Source organism: Oncorhynchus masou, chromosome 29 (genome assembly GCF_036934945.1).
Source record: "Oncorhynchus masou masou isolate Uvic2021 chromosome 29, UVic_Omas_1.1, whole genome shotgun sequence".
NCBI classification, from domain to species: domain Eukaryota; kingdom Metazoa; phylum Chordata; class Actinopteri; order Salmoniformes; family Salmonidae; genus Oncorhynchus; species Oncorhynchus masou.
The window spans coordinates 14,055,942-14,067,611 of NC_088240.1; the positions used below are offsets into that span (position 1 = coordinate 14,055,942).

Genomic DNA, 11,670 nt, shown 5'->3' on the forward strand with positions numbered 1-11,670 from the left:
GGCAGGACCAGGGAGTAGGCAGGACCAGGGAGTAGGCAGGACCAGGGAGTAGGCAGGACCAGGGAGTAGGCAGGACCAGGGAGTAGGCAGGGCCAGGGAGTAGGCAGGGCCAGGGAGTAGGCAGGGCCAGGGAGTAGGCAGGGCCAGGGAGTAGGCAGGGCCAGGGAGTAGGCAGGGCCAGGGAGTAGGCAGGGCCAGGGAGTAGGCAGGGCCAGGGAGTAGGCAGGGCCAGACTCTATCTGGAGGGGAGGAGAGGAATGAACGTTAGAGGAGGTAGTGTTTGTACTCACCTGTTGCACACAGAGACCCTGCAGGCCCACCAGGCGACAAGGTGTCAGCTGTTTCCCATTGTTGCCCAGCAGCACAACTGAGAGAAACACACACAGGCTGATTAAATACAAATATTAAACACATTTCATATCAAACCCACGTTCAAACAGTGGTCACTCTCACTCAACTCTCCATTCTCAACCACAGCCAGAGGAGGTTTGACCTCAGGTGACGTGAACAGCCACCTTGTTCTGCAGACAGTTGGACAAACTCCTGGGGTTGGGCTGGTTGGCTGTGGACCCTAGCCCCACCTGGCAGTTATTGTAGCCCCACGCATACAGGAGGGGCAAACAAGAAGGGCTGCATACAGGAGGGGCAAACAGGAAGGGCTGCATACAGGAGGGGCAAACAGGAAGGGCTGCATACAGGAGGGGCAAACAAGAAAAGCCAGAGAGTCACATTCAACTGATTAACTTAATTTTCTTCAGGTTTAATAATACAGATCTAACAGCAGTACCCTGACAATACAACAGGTTCATTCTAGAATGGTGTCAGCCTCTGAACCTATAAACCTAAGCTCACATATCAGAGCTTAGGTTTATAGGTTCACAGTAAGTGAGTTTAGACCAGGGCACAATGGTAAGGGGTTTAGACTGCACTGTTTCTCAATCTCAACCCATGGTCTGTGGAATGTTGTTGGGAAGCCCCTCCGATGGTTATCTGACAGACACAAGTGTTATTTAGAATATAAGTAGTCCTCCATGGAGAAATATAATATAGGGTAGATTCCATCTTTCCCTGCTTTCTCCATCCATCCAATTAAAAAAAACTTGTCTCATCGCTGCAGCTCCTTAATGGGCTTGGGAAAGTCGAAGGTTGAGACATGCATCCTCCGAAACATGATTTACCTAGCCCCTACTTCTTAACACACTCCACTCAGGAGTGGACGACCGAAGTCAGCTTTCAGGTACCCGGCCCGCCACAAGGAGTTGAGCCAAATAAAGCCCCCCGGCCAAAACCCAGGCAGTAGTGGCTCCTCAGCACTGCAGTCCCTTAGACCGCTGCACCACTCGGGACCTCACCATCCATCCATCCATCCATCCATCTCTATCCTTTCAGTATAGTCAGTTTAAGAGGGTATGTTTGGCAGCATGGGTGAAGGAGGCTTTGTTGCGAAATAGGAAGCGGATTCTAAATTTAATTTTGGATTGGAGATGCTTAATGTGAGTCTGGTTAGACTGCAAACTCTCCTTCCAGACACCTAGGTATTTGTAATTGTCCACATATTCTAAGTCAGAACCGTCCAGAGTAGTGATGCTGGACAGGGGTGCTAAGGAGTATTTCTGTCTGTAATAAAGTACTTTTGTGGGGAAAAACCCATTCTGATTGGCTGGGCCTGGCTCCCAAGTGGGTGGACCTATGCCCTCCCAGGCCCACCCATGGCTGCACATCTGCCCAGTCATGTGAAATCCATAGATTAGGGCCTAATGAATTTATTAAATTGACTGATTTCCTTCTATGAACTGTAACTCAGTAAAATCTTTGATATTGTTACATGTTAAGTTAATATTTTTGTTAAGTACAGATGACCTCATTGGCAGAGGTTCCAAATGCACAGGCCTGCAGTATGGACAAGAGCTTCTCCCCCCTAAAGTAAAAAATCCTATAAATAAACACAATAACAAGGCTATATACAGGGGGTACAGGGGATAGCTATATACAGGGGGTAGAAGGCGTTAAGGAGCCTTTTGGTCCTTGACTTGGGGCTCCGGTACTGCTTGACATGCGGTAGCAGAGAGAACAGTCAATGACTTGGGGGTAGAAGGTGTTAAGGAGCCTTTTGGTCCTTGACTTGGGGCTCCGGTACTGCTTGACATGCGGTAGCAGAGAGAACAGTCAATGACTTGGGGGTAGAAGGCGTTAAGGAGCCTTTTGGTCCTTGACTTGGCGCTCCGGTACTGCTTGACATGCGGTAGCAGAGAGAACAGTCTATGACTTGGGGGTAGAAGGCGTTAAGGAGCCTTTTGGTCCTTGACTTGGGGCTCCGGTACTGCTTGACATGCGGTAGCAGAGAGAACAGTCTATGACTTGGGTGAATGGAGTCACTGACAATTTTATGGGCTTTCCACTGACACCGGCTATTATATACACAGTTGAAGTCGGAAGTTTACATAAACTGAGTTTAAATGTAGTTGGCTAAGGTGTTTCACAATTCCTGACATTTAATCCTAGTAAAAAATTCCCTGTCTTAGGTCAGTTAGGATCACCACTTTGTTTTAAGTATGTGAAATGTCAGAATAGTAGGAGAGAGAATGATTTATTTCAGCTTTTATTTCTTTCATCACATTCCCAGTGGGTCAGAAGTTTACATACACTCAATTAGTATTTGGTAACATGCCTTTAAATTGTTTAATAACTTGGGTCAAACGTTTCAGGTAGCCTTCCACAAGCTTCCCACAATAAGTTGGGTGAATTTTGGCCCATTCCTCCTGACAGAGCTGGTGTAAATGAGTCAGGTTTGTTGGCCTCCTTGCTCACACACGCTTGTTCAGTTCTGCCCACAAATGTTCTATAGGATTGAGGTCAGGTCTTTGTGATGGCCACTCCAATACCTTGACTTTGTTGTCCTTAAGCCATTTTGCCACAACTTTGGAAATATGCTTTGGGTCATTGTCCATTTGGAAGTCCCATTTGCAACAAAGCTTTAACTTTGTTACTTTTTAACTTCTGATGTCTTGATATGTTGCTTCAATATATCCACATAATTTTCCTAACTCATGATGTCATCTATTTTGTGAAATGCACCAGTCCCTCCTGCAGCAAAGAACCCCCACAACATGATGCTGCCACCCCCATGCTTCTGGGATTGGTTTGCACTTTTCGCACCAAAGTACGTTCATCTCTAGGAGACAGAACGCGTCTCCTTCCTGAGCGGTATGACTGCTTTGTGGTCCCATGGTGTTTATACTTGCATACTATTGTTTGTACAGATGAATGTGGTACCTTCAGGCATTTGTAAATTGCTCCCTAGGATGAACCAGACTTGTGGAGGTCTACAATTTTTTTTCTGAGCTGTTGGCTGATTTCTTTTGATTTTCCCATGATGTCAAGCAAAGAGGCACTGAGGTTGAAGGTAGGCCTTGAAATACATCCACAGGTACACCTCCAATTGACTCAAATGATGTCAATTAGCCAATCAGAAGCTTCTAAAGCCATGGCATCATTTTCTGGAATTTTCCAAGCTGTTTAAAGGCACAGTCAACTTAGTGTATGTAAACTTCTGACCCACTGGAATTGTGATTCAGTGAATTATAAGTGAAATAATCTGTCTGTAAACAACTGTTGGAAAACTTAATTGTGCCATGCACAAAGTAGATGTCCTAACCGACTTGACAAAACTATAGTTTGTTAACAGGACATTTGTGGACTGGTTGAAAAATGAGTTTTAATGATTCTAACCTAAGTGTATGTAAACTTCCCACTTCAACTGTAGGTCCTGGACTGTAGGAAGCTTGGCACTAGTGATGTACTGGGCAGTACACATTACAACAGTGCCGCTATAATTGACAGATGCTTATATCTCTTGATCTGTTGTACTCAGAGTGATGCAATTTGGCACACATGCTCAGGGATGAGTCTAGCTAACCTGTACAGTATGATTCAGTTTGGTCGCATGGTGGCACTGTTGGATAGTAAAAATCATTCATGCAAGCTGATAGCGGCCATATTGTTTGAGCACGAGTCTTGAAAATATATTGTATGAAAATGTGCAACTATAGCGGCGATAAACCAAATTTGGTCCCCCAAAAAGTGTCCAAAATACAACAAAAGCATATTACATTGCATGATCAGTTTGAGTTCTGATATTTGGCAAGTGTGCTAAGCAGTACAGAAGTAGCTCATCCTAAGGCAATCTGTCCACATTTTCATTCTAACCTAGCACAAACCCAACTAATCACCAAGTCCTATTTGAATCAGGTGGGTTAGTGTTGGGCTGGAACAAATATGTGCAACCTGAGGAATGGATTGTGAAACACTGACCTTACCTGTGGTCAATTCTAAATCAGGTGACCTGAGACATAGGTTAAAATAAACTTGATACTGTTTTAATGCAGAGTGTCCGGAAGTGAGACACAACAAATGATGTGACCTGTCAACATTCAGCAAGACCAATTGAATTCAGAGCTGCAGAGACAGTTACTTTCCTATGAAATAAATAAGGCGAAGGTCACTAGAGCACTGTCTGGCCTGACAAACACTAGACACAAGTCTAGATCATTTTGGCATAACATGCACAGAAATCGAATCATTTTTTCAAGAACATCAACAAAAAACACACATACATACATGTCAGATGCTTGGTAAACAACAGGTGTGTTGACAGTGGAATGTTAGTCTACACACCTGCAGAGAGAGAAAATAGAGGAATAATACTAAAGTATTGACCTGCTTCAATAAGAGTGTTACCGTGGCAATACACAGAGTACCAGTAGCTAGTAGATGTGCAGTGCTACGAGGTAGTTGAGGTTGATATGTACATACCGTATAGGTTGGGATAACGTGACTAGGCAACAGGATAGATAATAAAACAGTAGCAGCAGCACAAAGGGTCAAAGCAGATAGTTAAATAGTTAACCATTAGCTACCCAGACATACTATTTAGCAGCCTTATGTTTTGGGGGTAGAAGCTGTTCAGGGTCTTATTGGTTCTAGACTTGGTACATCGGTACCGCTTGCTGTGTTGTAGCAGATAAACTTTTATGACTTGACGAGCTGGAGTCTGAACATTTTTAGGGTCTTCCTTTGACACCGCCTGGTATAGAGGCCACTGCCCTAGTGATGTACTGGGCCGTATGCACTACCCTCTGTAATGCCTTGCGGTCGGATGCCAAGCAGTTACTATACCAAGCGGTGATGCTGCCAGTCAAGATGCTCTCAATGGTGCAAATGTAGAACTTTTTGAGGATCTCGAGAGCCCATGCCAAATCTTTCCAGCCTCCTGGGCAGTGGAGGCTGCTGAGGGGAGGACGGCTCATAATAACGGCTGGAACGGAGCGAATGGCATCAAACACATTCAAAACATGTTTGATGTTCCACTTATTCCGCTCCAGTCATTTCCACGAGCCCGTCCTCCCCAATTAAGGTGCCACCAACCTCCTGTGCTCCTGAGGGGGAAGAGGCGCTGTAGTGCCCTCTTCACGACTCTGTTGGTGTGTGGACCATGACAGATCCTAAATGATGTTGACACAGAGGAAATTGAAGCTCTCAACCTGCTCCACTACAGCCCCGTTGACGTGAAGGGGGCGTGTTCGGCCCTCCTTTTTCTGTAGTCTACAATCAGCCCCTTTGCCTTGCTGACTTTGAGGGAGAGGTCTCAGCCTATAGGGAGGTCAGTCTCATTGTAGTCGGTGATCAGGCCTACCACCGTCGTGTCGTCAGCAAACAATGACGGTGATGGAGTCCTGCACAGCCGCGCAGCGACCATAAAATAAACACCCCCCAAACATGAATGATGCCATAATCCTCATAAATCAGGTTTTGCAAGAAGCCTGATCTCTCTTGATCACTCAGTTAATCATGGGGGGGTTAGAGGTTTGTTCAGTAAGCTTGAACATTTGCTACGTTGTGGAATGTTTTGTACTGAACAACACATTTCCTCAAAACGTTCTCTTGCGTACTCTAACACACTTTAAGACGCGTTTGCTCCCGTTCGGTGGCTGTAGCAAGGTGTGGGTTGAAGCGATGAGTGCCGTATTTAAAGGGCAGTGGTCATGTTAACAGCGTTCCCCAACCTCCCTGTTTTTCAACTGTTCGTTAAGTACATGTCACGTTCACATGAAGAGATTCGGAAGACAGACGCAGAAATGCATAATAGGGTTTTTATTTAGCCCAAATTACGGCGAGCCATGTAAAGGCACAGGGACGAAGACCAAACAAACTCGCACACAAAACAGGGTTGAAACCCAAACAAAAGAGCGAGGAGTACCTCGAATAAATACACACGCCACAATGATTAACACTCGGGACAATGATTAGTACTCACACGCGCTAACGGACATTGTAACAATGATGGACAGCCCAATGGAAACCAAAGGGCACACTTATACAGGTACTATTCAGTGGGAATAGGGGACAGGTGTGCGTAATGAAAGTTCCGGAGGGATCCGTGACAGTACAGCAGTTTCCATTCAATTGAACGTACTGAACGCAGCCCAGTTGATTCAGTGGGCGTTTCCTGTTTTATTCACTCTAATCTAGGGTCAGAACAGAGGTACATTTAATACAGATCCTTGGTCAAAGTGGCTGTGCCCTTCTGTTTGTCTATTTGTTTGATCACAAGAATGTTTTATTTTTACCCACATGGTATCCAATTGTTAGTTGTTCCTATCATGTCTCATCGCTACAACTCCTCCGAAACACAACAAGGATATCCCTACCGGCCAAACCCTAACCCGGACAACCTAGGCCAATTGTGCGTCGCCCCACGGACCTCCCGGTCACGGCCGGCTGCGACAGAGCCTGGGCGTGAACCCAGACCCTAGACCACTGCGCCACCCGGGAGGCCCGATAACAAGAATGTTTAACATCTTGTTGCCCCTCATGTCAGCAAATTGCACCTCCATCTCCCATTTCTGATTTTAGTAGCTCTGAAAATAAACTACCCACAATCAATTTCTCATCAACTAATTGAATTATTTAACCGCCACACGTGTAGCCCAGATGAAGCCAATGCCATGGTTACCATCCCCAGTGATTGAGATCCCAGTCAGCTGGGTTGATTAGTCCAATGGGAACTAGCGCTGGCTTAGAAAGCTGCATGCAAACACATGAAAATAACTAGATGATATCTCACTTGGTTATGACTGTTCAGTGACATTCAGCTGTGCTGTAGGAGCCTCCATTTCAGCACAAAAGGTGTAATGTCAAGCAGCTGGATTACATACTCACAGACCAGGACGATAAAGAGGAATCAGGACCTTGCTGATAACTGAAGATGTGATGATTCATTTCTAAGCCTTGATGTTTAACTGATCTGCTCCACTCATTGGACTATTAAAGGACAAGCTTAGATGGACTCCAACCATCACAGATCTGCAGAAACCATCTTTCATAAAAACCTCAAAGCCCTGTCTGACATGGGTCTGGCCCTGTGCAGACAGTTTCACAGCCACATGGCCAAAGTGGTTCTAGTGGGCCTGGACGGGGCAGGGAAGTCCACCCTCCTCCACCGCCTTCTTAGGGGCGAGCTGGCACACACCACCCCCACAGTAGGCTTCAACGTGGGCTCACTGGAGCTGGATTCTGGCCCGGAGCTGACCGTGTGGGACATAGGGGGCCAGGGGGGCATGCGCGCCCAGTGGGGAGACCACATGGAGGAATGCGATGCCCTGCTGTTTATGGTGGACGGGGTAGACCGGGTACGGATCGGGGAGGCAGGGGCGGCGTTGGGGAGAGTGCTGGGGGATGAGAGAGTGAGGGGGGTCCCCCTAATGGTGCTGGTTAATAAGATGGACCTCCCAGAGGCGATGGGGCTCCATGAGGTGACGGGCCGGCTGGGACTGGGGCAGTGCTGGGATAGAGACTGGGAGGTGCAGGGCTGCAGCGCTCACAATGGCCTGGGGCTCCAAGAGGCCCTGGACTCTTTGGTCACACTCATCAGAAAGCGCTGAGGGAGAACTCAGACACACACACACACACACACACACACAGACACACACACACGGACATATGGAAAACTTTGGCAAATACACAGATCAATGGACAAGGAATGGGTTCTCATATACAAACAGGTAAAGAATAGGCACACACACATTTGGACAAAAGGGAACCTGTGAGGCTTTTCATAAGCTAGCTGTGCTCCTATCACTAACTAGCCCCATGTCTCACAGTATGCATCATGCCAGTAGGTTATTTGAATATAGAAACAGTTGTGACATTCACTATGAAGGAAACTATTCAATGGGACTTGAGAATCGCAAATTGGAATTAAATGGCTACTTTTAATCAAAAGGACAAAAACCCAATGGGATCATCCACCTGTTTTTACACTCACTGTAACAATGACATGGATTTTACATTAAACTAATCTCCCCCACAGTAATGTCACAAGTGCCACTCATTTTTACAATTGACAGAAGATGCAGTATCCTTCTACACCACAAGGTGGTCTCCTTATTTAGCCACAGTCCTGCTGGTTATAGTTTCTCCCTGGAAGTAAAATCAATGGTTGCTACTCCAGATTGAAGTGTTGACACCACCAGACTGAAGGGATTGGTGATAAACAGTTACATTAAAATAGAACCTTGTATATTCAGTAAAGCTGATTACTTTTTTTGAGAGCAAAATGTGTCAGGTATATTTATCCAGGTACCATGTACAGCAACTCTAAATCACATACATGCGAGTCACTTTGTCCCTTCTTTAGGAATAAGAATCTCTCATCAATTTTTCCAGACAGACAATACACCTTGATGTTACTGTATCAATCAGAAAGCTTGCAGCAGTAACCAATGGCTAACAGCACATTTATTTTGGTTAGGATCAGTAGTACAGAGAACATGTCCTAAAGATGAGATGAGAGGAAGTGATGTCATAATCAAAATCCCCTGATTGATTAGCAGAATGTGGCATTGATGGGTTTGTTTGTGGTGAGGTGAATGTAGTGTCTTCAAAGTATTTACACCCCTTGGAGTTTTCCACATTTTGTTGTGTTACAGCCTGAATATAACAGATTAAAATGTTGATTTTGTGACACTGGCCTAGACACAATACCTCATAATGTCGAAGTGGAATTGTTTTGATATTCTTACAAATTCTTTAAAACCTAAAAGCTGAAATGTCAAGTCAATAAGTATTCAACTCATTTGTTATGCAAAGCCTAAGTAAGTTCAGGAGTAAAAATGTGCTTAACAAGTCACAGAAGTTGCATGGACTCACTGTGTGCAATAATGGTGTTTAACTTGATTTGAATGACAACCTCATCTCTGTACCCCTCACATACAGATAATTGTAAGGTCCCTCAGTCTGGCAGTGGATTTCAAACACATTCAACCAAAGACCAGGGAGGTTTTCCAATGGCTCGCAAAGGGCACCTATTGGTAGATGGGTAAAAAAAAAGCAGACATTGATCATGGGGAAGTTACTACACTTTGGATGGTGGATCAATGCACAACCAAAGATACAGGCGTCCTTCCTCACTCCACTGCCGGAGAAGGACACCACTCAGGGATTTCACCATGAGGCCAATGGGGACTATAAAACACAGTTGAATGGCTGTGATAGGAGAAAACTGAGGATGGATCCACAACACCGTAGTTACTTCACAATACTAACCTAAATGACAGTGAAAAGGAGGAAGCTGTACAGAATAAAAACATTCCAAAACATGCATCCTGTTTGCAATAAGGCACTAAAGTAAAACTGAAAAAAATGTGGCAAAGAAATGAACTTCATTTCGATAATAAAAGTTGTGTTTGGGGCAAATCCAACATCTCGGTCTGCTTTACAGCTGATACAGAGACAAATTCACCAGTCAGCAGGACAATAACCTAAAACACAAGGCCAAATATACACTGCAATAGCTTACCAAGACAACATTGAATGTTCCCGAGTGACCTACTTACAGTTGACTTATATCAGCTAGAACATCTATGGCAAGACTTGAAAATGGCTGTCTAGCAATGATCAACAAACAATGACAGAATGAAGAATTTTTAAAAGCATAAATAGGCAAATGTCACACTTCCCAGGTGTGAAAATCTCTTAAGAGACTTACCCAGAAAGACTCACAGCTGTAATCACTGCCAAAGGGGTTTCTAAATATATCCACTCAGGGGTGTGAATATTTCTGTAAATTAGATTATAGTATTTCCTTGTCTTGGTCATTACAGGGTATTGTGTGTAGATGGGTGAGAATGTTGTTGATTTAATCCATTTTGAAACAGGCATGAATGCTTTCTGAGACACGGTAGGTATAGGTGGAAGGAGGGGTGATGTGTCAAAATGGACTACAATTATCAAACAACAAAATAGGAGTAGAACAAATCGCTCTTTTCAGCAGAGCGCAGCATTGACTATTCTAGTGGCAGACTCCAGCAATATGAGACACCACAAGAACATCTCCCATTCTGGATGCTCCAACAGCTTCTAGCATTTTGTTTCTTTTTTCCTTAGTACATTTGTCGTTGAGATTTCTTTTTGTTTCGTAGAAATTAAAAACAAAAAAAAGGCACAATGAATTTCCACTCACGTCTTTAATGTGCACAAGAGTTGAAAGCATCAGCAAGCCACCTTAAAAGTGAATTCATCTATCTAAAATGTATAAATGAAACTAAGGCCAAAACACTGACATTTTATTAAGTTCTTTAAAAACAACTTTTCTCTGGCAAGTAAAAATCTTGCAACAAACATAAGCTTGTATCGTTTTCTGATACAAGACAAATTGTAATTCTTTAAAGTGGCTCGGTCCTTCTAGGGATAGTTCATCAGTAATAAACAATTATTTCCAAAACAAACCTGTGCTGCTTTGAAACCCCCCTATTCCAAACCCACTCCTTACAAATCCTTCCTGGCTTTTTTTTGTGCGCTGTTTGAATGGGCCATAACAGAGGAACATAAGTCCAGACAAGGGACCGGGGGTTTGTGTTAGCCCTCACACTTCCTAGATCCTGGAAACAAACTGAGACTGGTACAAAGACAGTGTGTCCCTACAGACAGACATAACTGTATCAGGTTCATCAGCATGTCATCACAACCCATTATGATTAACCATTTTTTGAATGAAAATCAAAAAAGTCAACGGAACAACCTCCCCGTCAGTCTGACAATAAGTAGCCAATGTTATCGTTCTGCAGAGTGAGTCCGTTTCAACAATGACTGTTTAGCTGCAGCAGCTTTGTACAGGCTTTATGGAAATATATATTTATATATTCTCAAGAGACGATTTTAAGAGAGATACACATTCAGGAAGCTTATGAACTGTGACCTCATTTAAAAAAATAAAAATAAAGTTCTGTATAGGTCAGAGGTCGTGTTCTATCCTCTGTTAGTCCGGTCTTCTTTCCGCAGGAAGAGAGAAACAATTAATACTCAGACATGTGCATAAGACAGAAGAAAATCTACAAGTAAAAATAGTAAACCTGGAGGCTCCACATACTTGACCTAGAGATAGGGGACTCCTGGACGGCGGCGTTCGGGGGGCCTGGAGGCTCCACATACTTGACCTAGAGATAGGGGACTCCTGGACGGCGGCGGTCGGGGGGCCTGGGGGCTCCACATACTTGACCTAGAGATAGGGGACTCCTGGACTCCTGGGGGGACCTAGAGATCGGGGACTCCTGGACGGCGGCTGTCGGGGGGCCTGGGGGCTCCACATACTTGACCTAGAGATCGGGGACTCCT

At 44.6% G+C, this 11,670-nt stretch overlaps 1 protein-coding gene across 1 annotated transcript; it reads left to right on the forward strand.

Annotated features, from left to right (window-relative positions):
• Positions 1 to 7,340: 7,340 nt before the first annotated feature.
• Positions 7,341 to 7,940, forward strand: LOC135519462 (ADP-ribosylation factor-like protein 11). The gene has a single exon (XM_064944697.1). It carries the CDS (start codon positions 7,341 to 7,343, stop codon positions 7,938 to 7,940), a length of 600 nt encoding a protein of 199 aa, XP_064800769.1.
• Positions 7,941 to 11,670: the final 3,730 nt, after the last annotated feature.

Bases quoted from the DNA above. Each gene is read 5' to 3' on its own strand.
- LOC135519462 (XM_064944697.1), top strand. From the start codon at position 7,341: ATGGACTCCAACCATCACAGATCTGCAGAAACCATCTTTCATAAAAAC.